Source organism: Bradysia coprophila, assembly GCF_014529535.1.
Source record: "Bradysia coprophila strain Holo2 chromosome IV unlocalized genomic scaffold, BU_Bcop_v1 contig_5, whole genome shotgun sequence".
Classification (NCBI taxonomy): domain Eukaryota; kingdom Metazoa; phylum Arthropoda; class Insecta; order Diptera; family Sciaridae; genus Bradysia; species Bradysia coprophila.
The window spans coordinates 4,841,246-4,858,193 of NW_023503374.1; the positions used below are offsets into that span (position 1 = coordinate 4,841,246).

At 34.8% G+C, this 16,948-nt stretch overlaps 1 protein-coding gene across 2 annotated transcripts in view; it reads right to left on the bottom strand.

Annotated features, from left to right (window-relative positions):
* The window catches only part of LOC119071737 (high affinity cationic amino acid transporter 1-like), a 24,550-nt gene continuing 7,602 nt past the window's right edge, over positions 1-16,948 (bottom strand). Inside the window, exons 1-9 of one of the 2 annotated variants that reach the window (XM_037176767.1) lie at positions 13,785-14,116; positions 2,797-2,998; positions 2,584-2,739; positions 2,259-2,519; positions 2,102-2,191; positions 1,256-1,393; positions 1,144-1,196; positions 340-1,081; positions 1-268 (exon numbers count right to left, since the gene is read on the bottom strand). In XM_037176767.1, coding sequence (XP_037032662.1) covers positions 93-268; positions 340-1,081; positions 1,144-1,196; positions 1,256-1,393; positions 2,102-2,191; positions 2,259-2,519; positions 2,584-2,739; positions 2,797-2,998 — 1,818 coding nt within the window. In that variant the 5' untranslated portion in view covers positions 13,785-14,116 and the 3' untranslated portion in view covers positions 1-92. Of the gene's footprint in view, positions 269-339; positions 1,082-1,143; positions 1,197-1,255; positions 1,394-2,101; positions 2,192-2,258; positions 2,520-2,583; positions 2,740-2,796; positions 2,999-13,784; positions 14,117-16,948 lie in introns of those variants that run through there. The other variant, XM_037176768.1, reaches the window with a different exon arrangement.

The window sequence follows — 16,948 nt, forward strand, 5'->3', positions numbered from 1 at the left end:
GTATATATATCACAAAAACGATTGGTCTTCTGTGCAAGACACCAATTAATATCCATCCGTTTCTATATCAATCTGTACCTCACTTAAATCACTTAAATATTCGTCGCAACGGTATAACTTGAGTTGAAAATTTTCTCGTTCGGCATCAATGCTATGTGATTGGCTTCATAGAACGAATTTACCGCTTTTGATTCTTTCAGCTTCTCCTTCCTGGCAAGGTCACCTTCCACCGAATGCTGTATACCGTACGTGAAGTAGATAATGTAGCCTGCAGAAGAATGTAAAAAAAAATATTTTTGAGTGTAAAACACGCAACAGACGTTCACAGTCTGTCCATACCAATTACAATCCAAACGACGAACCGAATCCACGTATGCATGTCCAATTGGAACATCAAATACAAATTGATGAACACACTCAAACATGGCACAACGGGCACCCAGGGTACTTTAAACGATAAATTATCATCGGCCGGAGGTTGTCTGCCGATAATCAGCACAACAAGTGCCATTGCGCCACAAACAATACTAATCAATACAATTGTTACAACCGATGTAATATCTGCATACCCTAAGATTGAACAAAGTACGATTGATAATGCACTGAATACAACAACTCCGATTTTCGTAATGTATGAGGAGAGACTGTTGGGACGTTTGATGAAATTTATGTTAGCCAGTTGTCGTAAAAATTGCGGCAATGTTACACTGACTTCATCGACCATCGCATCATCGTTGTATCGTAGTACCAATACACAAACCGAAACTATTGTGTACGCCAGCAGCGTTCCAATGGACATCATATCGATAAGTTGATGTAAATCGAAAATCAGAGCCATAAATGCGGCTAATAAGCCGGACAACATTGATGCTACGACTGGTGTCTGTGTTTTCGGATGGATTCGCTTCAATATTTTGTACAAAATTCCGTCTTGAGCCATGGCATACAGGACTCGGGGCAACGGAAACATTGCTCCCAGTAAACTTGTACATAATGCGAAAATTGCTCCGATCGATACAATCCATTTGATTTCTATCCAACCAATTTGTTGAAAGACATGCGGAAACGGTGCTGTGGGATTCTTTCAGAAAAAAGTGTTAAGGGAATCGGTGCCAATTGTGGAAATAATCTATTCAAGTGTACCTGCAAGTAGTACGGCCACATCATTGTTAAAACGGTTGATATGCCGAAGTACGCTAAATGTGGCAAACAAATTAGAATTTTCTGTCAGTCGAACTTGGTGTTACCGCCTTACCTAAGAATATGATGATCAGTGAGATGACAATTGACAGTGGAATGTTTCTCTGTGGATTCTTAGCTTCCTCTCCGGTTGTAGCGACGCAATCAAAACCGACGAAACCGTAAAAACATTTTGCCGCTCCAGCCATAATGCCTGCAAACAATAAAAATGAAATTCATATTTGCTGCTCATTGCCTGACGACATTCTAATATATTGCTCGACGTAAAGCGATCTAATTCAAAAATTAGATTTAAAATTTATCATCTGTTGTCGACAACAACGACTATAAGAAGCGATGACCTACAATTAATGTGACTTTATATAAAGACACGAATGTTTAAACAAATGAAGTAAAAGATTTTCTAATCAAGCATCAGGCGATACTTTGAACAACAGAAGTAACAGATTTAAAGATTATACGCTTGCCGTTTCTAAGAAGTCAACTGGATTGTGCGACCCTAAGTAGGTGTAGCTTTTGAGTTCTAGTAAGAGTCGACTAGCAAACATACATAGAAAAGAGGAGTTCATGAAAATTGGTTCTGTGGTTTCGTGTCAGAGTCCATGATGTCTGTGAGTAGCGTAATAGATACCGCAATTTTCCAATCGAACATTCACAAGGCATCAACTACTTCAATCTCTTCGAATGACACTTCTAAGCTAACAAGTAGAGGCATAAGTCAATAATCGTGCGTAAGAATTCATTTCAAAATGTTCTTAGGATAGATTGATGAAGTTGATGTCTTGTAATGGGTGGTCTTGATTGACTTACACGTGAAGCAACTCGGTAAGGCACTTCTTCTATTCGTCATTTTTTACTTTAAAGGACCTAAGTCATAGGTCTACATATATTTCAAACATACCAGCGATTCCATAAGGCATAAATCCCCCTTCACCACCTTTAATTCCTTCTGGAATTTGATCTTTTGGTATGTTCCAATTGGCTGGATCACCTTCGAATAGAATGAATGCAATTAATGTGTCTATGACGGTACAGTTCTAATGCATCGAGAAACGAACATTTTATTCCACCAGCAACCAGTACAATCAGGACTGTTATGATGTTTACTGTTGTGAAGACGTTATTTAGGATGCTGGACTCTTTTACACCGGTCGACAGAAGTGCGGCCAGTAGCATGATGATGAAGAACGAAAGAATGTCCGGATAGTTGGCAAGAAAGTCAATGTCGATCGGTAAGATACTCTGCAAATAAATGCTCATCTTTTTCTCAAACAATTCGTCAACATAACCGCTGAGTCCGCGCGCCACACTTGATGTGCCTGGAAGAAAAATTAGGAAACATTTTTTTTTGTCAAAGAGGATGTCATGAGCTGAGAAACTTACCGATAACATATTCTAATATCAAATTCCAACCAATACTAAAAGCAACGAATTCTCCAATCGTAACATAACTGTATACGTACGCCGAGCCAGCCTTCGGGACACGAGCTGCAAATTCAGCATAACACAATCCCGCGAAAGCCGAAGCTATAGCTGCCACTGTAAGTGATTGAGAAGTTATTGAGTGCTTACCATTCCATGATTCCCTACATTTACCTGCAAAGGAAATGACAACCGCTGGGCCTGCTTGTTCATACGCAACCGATCCAGCTAAGACGTAGACGCCAAGACCAAGTGTACTTCCAACACCCAACGCCGTTAGATCGAATAGGGTGAGTACTCGAGCCAATTTTGATTCGCCGCCTTCATCGGCATTTCCATATCTTTTCCGTCGAATCAAGGCTTGCCACAGTGTCATCTGAAAAGATGAAGAAAAGACGAAAGGAAATGAGATCAAATTGAGTTTTGCTGCTATTTGTGTTCGAACTTCAGATGTTGATTTCGGAATATAAAAAGTTTTTAAAGGTTTCTATGTAATAACTAGGTCCAACCTTTTGGGCGGGTCAGGTCCCTTGACTGACACTTTTCTAAATGTATTTTTAATCAATTTCATTACATTTTCATTTTTTTATTGTTAAGCTTGAGAAGCATCACTGATTCCAGTTTATTTTTTCAGCTGTATTCAAAAAAACTTGTCAAAATTTAATACATATATATTTACTATATTAACGTTCCACGCAAATGACAGGAAAATTTTACAAAAAAAATCTTTGGAAACCATTGAGCGTAAGGTGGAATGAGTTTTGACCACTTTTTGAGTTCTTAATTTTCTTATAAATTTTCAAGATTTTCAATCAACCGTAAATCATAAATAAAATATGACTCGTGTAGATTACAGCCCTCGCTTCGCTCTGGCCGTAAACTTCCCACTCGTATGAGCTGTCTATTATTCTGTTTGATTGCATTTTTGTTACATCAGAGTACATGCGAAGTATGTTTTGTGAATGTGGAACGAAGGCTTTTTCTCAAAATAAAAAAGTGCGATAGATGTTCTTCTCTTACACTTTTGTACAAAAAAAGGAAGTCCCCCGGTACTTAATTCACATGGTAATAAATGAACTTTATTAGCTTTTGATTGATCATTGAAAATAACTCAGTTTACCAATATTTTCGGTAAACTGGTACCAATTGCGACTATAATGGTTAAAATATTTGTAAAAGGAGAAATTTATTGGTAGACCGGGAAAAAAATAATCCCTCGAATATAATTTCCCATTCACAAAACCTTCAATCGTGAATAAAATATCACGACTAGTGTGAATTACGGTCCTCGCTTCGCTCTCGTAAATTTTTTACAATTTTCTCTTTACTCTTAATTCTACGTATTAAAAAAATCGTCAGAAATTAGTTGAGAGTTCATCTTAAATTGCCTGCAAAATTTGATAGTCAACTATCAAGATGTTAGTAGTTCACTAGCAAGAGATGTTTACACGCTAAAAGCTGGGCATCGAATGATGAAATTATTCTTCCTACTAGTTTCATGCATCGAAAACAAACTTATATGATTTACCTACACTACCAAACAAAATCAAATTTCATCAAAATAATCTTTCTTAATTGATGCTATGATCAACAGTGTAAAGACTTGTTTTCTCGGATAGCTTCCAGATCCTTAATCATACATAGCCCATCTTCGAACTTAGCCTCGGGATTTTAATTCCATGTATTTAAAAAAAAAGAATCATCCAAATTGGTTGAGAATTACTCAAGTTATCGTGCTAGTGAATGTACCGTACCAAAACCAACGAACCACATAACAAATGGGGTGAACGATTTTGAATTAAGTAACACTTCAGTAGTTCAACAGTAAAAAAATTCAATGATTTCAAACAGATTGTCTTTTGAGCAAATGTTTTATTATATCACATTTTGGTAGTGTTAGTTATTGACCATTTACCTAATATCAAAATGTAAAATCTGTGTCAATTGTTCGTAAAAAAATACAAACAAAAATTTATGATTAATTTAGACAAAACTTAAAAATTTTGTTACGGTTGCTTGTGCACTTGAAAATTTATTTAAATAATCTGGGCACATAAAATTCGTTAAAAACAACTCAACCAGTATACTTAAGACACGTCCAGAAACGTTTACCTTGTACAGTACATATACAATATTTTAGGACCGGAACGTGCATCTACTTAAACAGTACTTACGAATCAATAGATAAGCTACATTTCGAAGGACTCGATTATTTATTTATTTCTTCAATTTTAAACTTAGTTAAAGTCGGTAAACCTAAATAACAGCCAGATCTAGTGATTAAAAGTCTAAAAAAAACAAACTGAAAATGGGTGGAAGTTGTCAATTAGGAAAAAAGTTAAACGGAGATTTGTCAGATCTAATTCTACTCAATTTTTCATAATCAACACGTTAAATCTTCCACTTTTTTTTACACAAGTCTAAAACAATGATATCCCATTGCCATGATTCCCAAGTTTTGTAATTACAAATCTCAAATTTACATTAATGTTGTTGATGTTGTATATTCGTGTCTTATCTGATACACAAACGATTTTTCTAAAATTCTTAATGGCTTAATGACGTTAGTACGAGGGGAAAACACCTAGAGGAAGTGGTGGGACACGCTTTATTTTCATTCGATGGGATAGAAAGCAGATACGTTTACTATAATTGAAATTCACATTTAAAGGTTCTCCAGGCTCAGTGGATTTTTTTTCTATAGCAGCTATTAATCTACGCACCGTACTTCGGATATGCGTAAGCTCCTCATACAAACCCTTGGAAATAGGATGACATTTAAGTAAACCGTTGATTAATTCAAGGTTCTGAAAGAACAGGTTAAGACACCCACGAGGGCGGCTGACACACAAATTTTGACAAATAGATGCTATTTATTGAACATACTCAATACAGATTGTTTGAAATGTCAACCTGATAAAAACTATTTTTTTCCTTCAAGTTGACATTTCAAACAATCTGTAATGAGTATGTTCAATAAATAGCATCTATTTGTCAAAATTTGTGTGTCAGCCGCCCTCGTGGGTGTCTTAACCTGTTCTTTCAGAACCTTGGATTAATTGGAACAAAATATCGATAAAGAAGGCAAAATCATCGGTGGAGTAGACCAAATATCGTCGACTAAATAGAATTGAGAATAGGTTTAATCCAAGTAACTGTAAACACGAATTTCACTGACCGAATGAACACGATTTCATCCATAGGTTTGTTCCAATTCACGACGTAAGTGCGGTCGAAATTCAAAATGGAAAGTGCGGAGGTCTTTCTAACGTAGCGTCATTTTCATACAAAGAAGCGTTGAAATGTATTTTTTGTTTACTTTTTCATCGAATCGTTCACTTAAAATTCAAATTTTAGGCACACTTACGGCGTGAATTAACTGTAAACCCGATCTTTGACAACACGAACTACAACGACTTCAGCCACAGAGATGAACATAGCCTAAACCAATGAACCTTCATTGTCCCAAACGACAACAAATTTCTTTTAAAATTTTTCGTTAGAATTTTCGTCAACCTGAAAGTTGAGGTTAAGTTGCCTTCTGTGGATAAAATTTGACATTTCGAAATGACCTTGGAACAAACCTATAGAGATCGGTTTTCATACAAATATTGATGAGGTTATGTCTCTATGGATGAAATTTGACAATTGGCCGTAGAACAAATCTATCGGTTTCTGCGCAATTAGAGGAGATGGGTGTCATACAATTTTGTCTAATTGTTTTCCCCTCACATGAGGAAAATCATGTTCTCGACGATTAGACAGATTCATTAAAAACAAAAAACCACAACAACAACAATAAATCAATTAATTTAACTTCAATTATTACGAGTGATATCTAATATCCAATTAAATTCTAAAATTACGTTACGAATAAAGCTATGGATCCAGTTCATCTTGGAAAAGTAATGTTGACATAATACATGCCAGAGCGACCAGATGATATAATATTTGTCCCAAAATAACAGGGACGCTAAAGCGTTAAAGTTATTGTGACATATAATCTGCCACTAAAATAAAATATTGTTGGAAATTCCAATTTCAATATTGATATTCACTTCAGAACGTCATGACATCGACCACTGTAACGAGAATATTGCATAAATTATCATAAATTTCTTCCAGGTGGTTATAGTGGATCGAAGAATTCTAGTAATATTACTTTGTTGTAAAAAGTTGTTTGAATGTCGCATAATTATTGTGTTGACATTGTTCCAATTATAATCAATTAACAACTCCGTTTCCTGACATTAATCTTTACATTGTCCCAATGACTCAAATGCCGATCCCAAAATTTGCAAATTAGTCTCCAAAGCAACTTTCGTATAAATTTCGCGTATTATTATACATTCCATTCCAATCCAGTTCGTATTATTCATTCCACATGCGATATCGAAGTTACTTACATATATACGCTTAGTATATATCAGGGACTATTTTAGGGAAAATTTTAGAGAAAATCGGGAAAATTAAGGAAAATAGGAAAAATTAGGAAAAATAGGGAAAATTAAGGAAAATCGGGAAAATTGAGGAAAATTATAAGGAAAATAGGGAAAACTAAAGAGAAAATAATTTTTTTATTGCGTAAACCTATGGATTTTGAATTCAATATTCGTTTGTTCTGCATTTCACAGTTGTCAGCCGCCACAGTAGGGGGGTCCAGAATCGTATGGGAAAATAAAAGTTTCGAGAAAGTTGGCGGACCCCGGGGAAAACGAACCTATATGACCCACTGATAAAAAATATATATGGGGCCGATGCGATCCGAGTTGGTTTATGGGTCGCGCAATGACGAAATATGTGAAAAACCACGAAAATGAGGGTTAATGAAAAATTGAACGTAACTAACAGATGCTGAGGTCACTTCTTAAGGTGAGTTGGATTATTTCACTTCAGAATAATCCAAAGAGACCGATTTAATGATTTGTAAGTGCATTCGCAGTCATAGATTCGTAATCTGTTCACTCAGTCTTTGGGTTCTTCCAAAACATTTATGGGATGTGCATCGGATATATTCATGTCTAACGAGAGCTTATGACATAAGCTTTCATTGCAAAAAGAAATTTTTTCGAAAACAATTTTTTGAAGCTATATAGAAATCGATTTTGGTGCAAAAATGTCAGGGTCGTGAACTCAGGCAATTTTCAAATGACTGTTACGTCAAGACACCAACTTGAAACTTATTGTGTGTGGGCTCGTTAGAAAGCCACTATCATTATCTTTACAACGACACCTAACACTTAATTTAAATAGTGACCTCGCCTGACTTTGTATTACTTGGAAATTATATGTCGATTTTTGTCTATATCGATATTGTTAGGTGTGCCCAGACGATATAAAAATTCCAAAAAGTGGAACCAACGCATTTTTGTTGCTTTTGCATCTAATCTAAGTTGTCTGGACCAAAAAAGTTTGATATTGTCGTTAAAAAAAAATTCTCATACAAAGTAATGGAAAAAATGTATGGAAAATTTCAGTGTTTTTTCACACATTTCGTCCTTGAGCGACCCATAAACCAACTCGGATCGCATCGGCCCCATATACAATTTTTATCAGGAGGCCATAAAGGTTTATTTTCCCAGGGGTCCGCCAACTTCCTCGACACTTTTATTTTTTGGACCCCCTACGCCACAGTTGTCGGGGTTTTTGTACTAATTGTAGATGTTTGGGTGTTCTATAAAGTCATCAGTCAATCTAGATTATTTTATTTGAGGAACAACGAGAAGTTTGCAATTTCGAAACATTTACCAAAATTTCACAATCTCGTTGTGAAGGATTCACTAACTAGAGAGGAAAAAATTATTTGGTTTGAATTATATTCTGCGCTGATGTTTTTAAGATTCGTCATATTTAGAATACGAAATGGAATTTGGAGCTGGCTTACTACGGGACAGTAGGGGTGATCTTTAAAATGATTAACATCCTTGACATAGTTAATTTGTCACTGAGACTTGAGGCAGTCAATGAAAGTAAATAGATAGGTATGGCCAAACGTTCAAATTTGTTCTAGCCGGAGCACATACGGATTTGCATGGCGCCACCTCAAACGAACTCATTTCTAGTGCAAATTTCCACTAGAAATGAGTTCGTTTGAGGTGGTGCCATGCAAATCCGTATGTGCTCCGACTTGTATGGACTGGCCATACCTACTTATCTACTTTCATTGGAGGCAGTAGTGAATCATTAATATTTAAGAATAACTTTCATGTCAGTTGATATAGTCGTTTTCGAAAAAGTAAATTCAAGATATAACATCGGAGCTGAAAGGCCCTTTCAATAAAAACGGAAGTGGGAGTCGTTAATAGGGTCTTAAGAATAAATGACAGAGATTTGAACAAGTTTAAATACAATAAATACGTCAGTTTTCCGATTGGTTTTCAGATTGAAAACTCAATTATTACAGATACTACAGATCTCCTGACCATAAAATGGTAAAAAACATAAAATTGACCTCTTTCGTTTAATGCTATAAGACATAAAGACAATGTAGACATTAAATCTAGACGGATTAGGAAATCACTAAAAATTGTAACTCTTTTTCAACTCTTAACGTGTGCAATTTTTTTGCAACTTCTTTCAATGATTTCCTCTCGGTCTAGAAATACCGCACGAAGTATTTAAATCCCTGATTGCTAAAGGTTGCTGGTTGCTAAGTGATGGAGATAATAAGCCTGACCGAGTTATTAGATTTTGATTAGTTATCATTTGTCATGTAGAATTAGCGGTTGACTGGAAAGTTTAGCTTATGATTCTGGAGTTTCTAGTTAAATGAATTTCGAGTGAGTTCACCTTGCACGGTGATTATGGACAAAGTTGCGATTTAATGAAATTGTGTTTAGTTGGTCATTATTTTAAACTAAAAAATTGTTCTACTTTATGCCTCAAAAATGCAACGATTTTTTTCGGAAAATTAGTTTAAACAACGGAACGGACAGCCGAATATAAAAAGCCAGAAGTGGCGGTTCTATATTTCCGCTTCATTTTAACAATCGATATTTTGCTGACATGTGCCTAAATGAAAATTTTGCGCAATATAGCAGTAGATGTAAAAATTGTCAATCCGAGGCGAAGCCGAGTCCAGTTTAGGCACAAGTTAGCAACAAGATTTTATGTACAGGAGTGGGATAGTGGGATCTTCATTTTTCGAAACGTCATATATGAACATCCATTTACGCACTACTTTGATCGCACTACTGTACAAAAAATCTCATATAAAAATGACTTTGCCCCAGTACTTCTTGCGACAGAGCACCTCAGACATACGCTTAATTGTCGCGGCTGATCAAGCACCGCGGGTCTTGGTCTTTCTTTACTAACAAAATCGTTTCGTCAGTACTCATTATGTGATTTTAGATAGAATTCTATTTATTATTGATTGAAGAAGTCTAAAAGACTGACATTAGTATTTAGATAACGTGAAATATCGAGATGCGGGTCTAGTTCGCTATTCACTACAAGGTATTTTCTTCATTGGAGAGAAAAAAGGACTCGATGGTTTCAATCCACTTTGAGATCACAACAAATATTTTCAGGAAATCGTCCACCACTATCAAACCATTTATTTTATTTACCCATTAAATCGAGAAGAGAGTTTTGAAGTGTAATTTAGAATTAACGTAAAATCGGGAAAAATAAGGAAAATCGGAAAAATTCAGGAAAATAAGGAAAAATAGGGAAAATTGGGAAAATCAGGAAAATGAGGAAAATCTGGAAAACGTTTTCCCTAAAATAGTCCCTGACTCATATACAGTACAGAACTATTTGGATTGAAATTATTGGATCTTATAATTCCTTCCCTGTATGTTTATTTCCAGTTTGGGAATTTCCTGCTTCATTTTTCTTGTCAGACATCAGAATTCTACGTAATCGTTTCTGGAAATTGTGCGAAAGTCTGTAAGCTGAGCTGGTCCTTTTTTCTTATAAAAATGCAAAAGACTTTTCTGGAATCACCCGAATTTTCAGTATGGCCAGTTCAGCACTGAATGGAACAGTCACTACTCCACTACTACTCATAGTGGGCTCTATAATTTGCCTTCGAGGAACAGATTTTTAACTCGTAAGAATAGAAATGTCCAAAGATGGACATACAAGGAGACAAAAGTGAAATTCAATATGTTTTTTAATTTGGGAGTTGTTGTGGTTTGTAATTGATTCCACAAGAATTTCGTTGAACAAATGAAAATCTAGATGTCATGCCGGATTTGACTTTCCTCCACCTGTCAACCAATATTCGTTAAAACCCATACAATACGAAGCCCTAGCTCATAAAGTCCCTAGATCTGAGATTTCAACAGTCAAACATATAAAGTATCTGAGTACTATCCCACAAATAATTTACCAATGAAGAATGTAAGATCTGAATATGGACATCGTTTTAAATGCTTTAAATTGCCACTTTCCCGCAACTCCCTCAGTCACACACTTGGAAAATATAACTTGAGAAATTCCCTACGGTGTTCACAAAGTGCATCCATATGCAGTTGTGTTAGTTCTGATGAATGGCATCGTATTTTACTCTATAAAACTTCATTGCTTATTTTTGAACTGCGAATAATAAAAATTTAATCACATTTTTCCATCTGATTACATTTTGTTATTGCTACCACTCGTCCTTGATAACTAAAATCGTCTATATTATAAAGCTACCTACATGTTTATGACTGCTGAACGAAGTACCTAGCATAATGAATTGATTCTGTTGTTTGAGTTCTGACGAAAAGTGAAAAGTGTTCTGTTAGCAGCCCAATTATTTTTTACAAATATCTTTCTACGTATTCCACACCTCGCTATACACGTTATATGGTTATTGATTCCGTGTACATCTTAAAAATCGTCTAAGAATCAATTGTCTTTCCAGAGAATGGCCGATAATAGATAGTACAAATATGAAGCGTTTTCGCATATCTTTGTAACCGTGTCACGATAAGCAAACTTTAAAAACTTAAAGACAAATAATTCTTGATAGCGCATGCTGCTTTAAGACTTGTTCGTTCTTGGGTTTTTCTTTTTTATCGTAACACAAAGAACAGCGTACAATTGCTGTGTCGGGGAATTTTTATATTTCACAAAGTGAACAAGAAATTCTAAATACTCAATACTCAGTGCCGCATCTAGCATATTCAGCATACTGGACCATTTAGCTATTTAGCACCCCTCCTTCTTCACCAGCATAATTATGCAAATTGTGATCTTTTTCCTTTGCCCTCGATCATATTCCAGCGCCCTGGACCACTGTCCCTTGGGTCTCTATGAAGATGCGGCACTGTGAATACAAAATTATTCTGTGCACTGTGAATTACCACTGGCAACTTGTTGATTCGTTATTTTTAGAAATGTATTGACATTTTGGCTACAAATAACTTAAGTTGGATTTGGACAAGAATAGCACGTGAGAAGCACAAACGCAATTTTACTGTGCAGCAAAACTCATGTGTATCTCGTTGAATAGCTATAAAATCTTTGGTCATAACTTAAACCGAAATAATGTTGTCAAGGTTCTGTGATAAGGTTGAGACAATACGAATACAAGAACATAGGAGGAAGGTGAATGAAAACTTTGTAGGTTTTACAGTCAATTACGAAACGAGTTTATGTCTGAAACATCGTAAAACAATGTGTCAAGTATGTTGAATATGAATAGAATACCCTAAGACAGAAAGGTAGTAAAAAGCTGAATTAAAATTGGTTTGTATGCAGAGCTTCGGTAGACTCAATGGACACATTGTAACATCGGAATCGAGACGCAAAGTCTAGCTTGGAAATGAGTGATTGTAAGAGCATTAATAATCTTCACATACAACTTAATTTTCAGTCTCTCGTATGTATCTACAGACTAGGGTTCTACTCTATTGGTTCAGTACCATTCAGACTGAACATTTCAACAATAAATAGTCAAAGGGAAGAATGTAAGAAAAAGATTTTCTCGAACTTCGGAGAACAATCCGTTATCGATTTCCACTTCCGCAAGTTAATAAACAAGTCAGGTTCATGTTTGTGTACTGCTTACGGCTATTTACTTCAATTCACGACTTCAGACGATAGTAATTTGTGTTTATGAACACGTGTACATGGCAAACCCAGGTGTAGTGTTTGTTTTGACGGCAAATATAGAACTTATAAATATAAAAACGAACGAATGAGCCATATGTGTGATAAAATGGGTAGTAAATAATTATACTAGCTAAACCAACCCGAACACGAAGTCAATCAGTCGATCGTTTTGCTCCATTAAAATTGGAATTCGAAATAATTGTATTTGATTGAAGTGATTGTTCTATTTGCACCGTCATTAAAGTGGAATATGAATAAAGGATGTGCTCAGTCATTTGCTTGAGTAGCTTTCGTTGAATATGTAAGCAGATTCTGTATAGGTAAACAGCGAAAAGCTTTTACGTAAACCGAGCTGTTTGGTTTGAAAAATTAGGAACCCGTTTTTAAATTATTTGTATTTTTAACGTCTTCTTTTGCTGTTATTGTGAAAGTTGAAAGCACCTCAAACTCGCAGTACATTCATGGAATGTCATAATAATGTTTAATTGTTGATTTCGGAGGAACTTTCCACTGTCGATAAAATTCGGATGTAATTAAATCCGAATAAAAAGGCTCGGTCTTTTGTTTTCAAAGTTTTCAGCGAAAACAATTTTAAAAGTTGGTTGTAAAGAGTAAAAAACTCGTAACAAGGTTATTAACTCGCTTGTAACGATACAAAGAACGACAATAACAAAAAAAAAACAACCAAATGTGTACGCTGGCGGTAATAACACACCAAAAAAATGGTACTGTGTTCGACGGTACAGACATCAGATTTTGATTGACAACAAGCATTCAACGTGATTGTTGGTTTTTTTTCTTCTTAAATTCTCAAATTCTCAATTCGAAGTATGTTTGCGTTCTTGACCATTTACAATTGAATGTAAACCCAAAACTTGAATATGCACGAATATAACATAATGAAATGCAGGTATCTACTAATGAGGAGTCTGAAAATCGCCTATTAACTTAAAATACACTTCGATGAAATAAAATATAAAAATTCAACGACTAAAAAGGCCACATGATTTCAAGGTAGTCACAATCCGAAATAAATGTATGGTTAGCATCCAACAACAGTTTATTTTGTATTAATTTTCAAAATAATTATAATAATCAACTTTAATACAAACCACTTTGGCGTGTGTATTTAACGCTTGAACTCAAAACTCTGAACAATTTTTTTCTCTAGCAATTAATTAAACTGTCAATTTTAGTATTGGCAATTTCTTAAGTCTCTCACATTAGCTAAATATTGTTTTTTTTTTCGAGCACTGAACATAGACACAAAATGTAGATATGAAAAAAAGCGTCCGCTGAATGTTTTTGTCTTTCTTTATTTTGAAATTGCAAAAATATTTTTTCGCATAATTTAATTTAATTAATTTTGCCACTCTACCGAATCACCGTGTTACCGATCACTGACTATCGGAATAAAATATTTTGTTCTCATGAAATGCCCCCGAAAAACTTGTTGTTGGTTTTGCTAACAATATGAAATGTTTGTGGTGGGAGTTAATCATTAATTTCAGCTCTAATATTAACAGAACAAGGTATCTGCTACTTCAATTTTTGCAGTGTTGTCAATAATACCCGTGTGGTTGGGTTGGACTTTATGATTTATTTATTTTCATTCGATAGATTGAGTTCGAGTTTGCTTTTGTTTTGCTTTTGAGTGTGAAAGGTATCTCTTTAACCCCATTTTAAGGATAAATCAAATAACTGAAGGCTCTCTGGCAACCTTTTTTGCGCTATTGAGAGTAGTGGATTATTTGTTGCAAAGCCTACATTAGGGCGTTTTTTAAGTACTGGATTTTCGAAGAAAAAAAAAAGATTTTTGTGACAGTTTGACCACCTAGTTTATGTAAACCTAGGCAAACTGTTGATTTTTTCAGAATTGACCAGTTCCAGAAACAAACCTATTTTCTAATACATTTGTGGTGGTCATTGTCGTCTTACATTTTACAAAAAAGATTTTTCCTAAAAGATATCAGCAAAAATACAATACGAAACCTCTTAAGTGTCCCTTATGCCTCTTCTCTTAAGTAAGGTCCCTGACCGTGATTTGTGGTATTGTGATTTTTTTTTTACTTTTTGCGTCATTTTCTTCGAATCCTTTAATATCCAGGAGAGTGGCTAACTTTATTGTGAAGATTGAACATTTGGTTTCGTAGAGAAACTGTTGCACAACACTTAAATTTCCACATTTGCAAAGGTTTCTCCAAGTGTGAAGAATAAGTTATCATCCACAAACAAATTTTTCCCTTAAAAATAACACATTTTTGCATGCTTTAATGGTTTTACTTTTTCAAAAAAAGATTTTGGTTCAGAGAAATAATCAAAAAACGAATATTTTTGCGCACAAATGTAGGCTGGAAAATTGCCAAGGGGTGAGCGCTCTTAATCAATAATTAATAAATAATTGAAAAATTTCGTTCAGACGAATCTACACATGGCTAAATTCTTGCCTACATTTTGGGGCAAAATTATTGTTATTTTGATGATAATTTTAGACTCGCATCCTTTTTCGAAAAAGTACGACCATCGTTTGGTGTTAAAAATTTAAATGTTTGTGGTGATGTAAACTCAGTCCGAGAAAACTCAATATTTCACTAAAATTGACACATATTTTGAGACTGCGAGCCCAAAATTATCATCAAAATAATAATAATTTTGCCCCAAAATGTAGGCAACAATTCATCCATGTTTAGATTCGTCTTAATTGAGTGCGATATTTTAATTGGATCGAGGTTTGCGTTATTGTGTCCGTGATTTGTGGTATTTTATATGAAGTTCAATAGAGACCGATATTTGGAGGTATTCCAAAACGTTATAGGAATTATACCGCAAATCAAGGTCCAAGAGAATCGTGATTTGCTGCGGTATAATTCATTTTACATGTAAATTTACATTGGCAAATCATGGTCAGGTTTTTGCGTACGCAAATAACAGCCAGGGACCTTAATCTAAGAGATTGTTGGAGAAAACATTTAATGAGTCAATCAGTGCCTGTATTTGCGAAAATATTTTCACGAGTTTTCTCAAATTTTTTTGGGAAAATTCACGAAAATTTGAGAAAATCGTGAAAGTTTGAGAAAATTTGTCAAAATATTTTCGCGAATATAGGCACAGGTGTCAATTGAGAATAAAAGCGCTCAGGCACCATTCTCTCTCTCTCTATCTATCTATCTCTCTATCTCTCTTTCAGTATAAAGCTGAAAATTCGCACATTCTTCCTTCATATGTCTCATATGATTTTCCATGAATCTTATGATCACCTCAATTTATGGAATGTAATTGGAAAACCATGATAATGATGTTGGTAGACTGTTCTGTGAATTGATTTTACACTCGATTAGCATAGCTAATTAGAATACAATGTCAGTAGACACTAATTTGAGGGCTGTTCGATTATAATATTCCTTGAACGATTTGATAGTTTGAAGAGTATGTAGAGAATAAATTAAACCTAAGCATTTAATGGATAATAGACTTAATCGATGGAGATGCTAATAACTTGATGAAATCAATGCAAGTGGAAAGTACCATTGCCACCATAATGATTATCAAACCTTCATTTACAGTCATTGATGCCGTTCCAGGTGATTAGATAGTGCAATGAAATAATTGCGAGAAATCAAAGGAATGTATGCATCAATACATCAAGAGCAAATTAACGTTTAACAACAGACGTCAAACATCATCAGTATAATCTTTCTCTGTAACTTCTATTAACCAAAACATCAACATCAAATCTTTTACTTCATCAGTTTTGACATTCATTTTTGCTATATAAAAACGAATTGTTCAGAGTTTATCGTTTATTTTATGTTCACCGCCGATGACAGATAATAGAAATACCAAACATTTAGTATGGGAAGAGGCAGTCGACACGAATTTCGAATTTGACACAAAATTTTTTGAATTTTTATTCGGAAAACGGAATTATGCTTCGGTGAAAAACGCGGTTTCTTTGAAACCCGCTTTGCCTATAAGCTTTTTTTACTACAGTTTTAACATTCAAAAGTATCGACATATTATACATTTCTTGTTTCTCCAACTTCTCTCATTTCTCCATAACGAGAGAAGTAAGCAAAATAAGAAATGTATAACATGTCGATACTTTTGAATGTCAAAAACTGTATTAACGAATTACTGTAACTGATATAGATCTCTTCAGTTGACGAAACTAATGACAGTACCTAGTTCACTTTGTATATGTTGTGTGCTTACTAAATTACAGCCAACCTCACAAAAGCGGAATATTTTTTAAATTCTGAGAAATTCAACCTAAAAT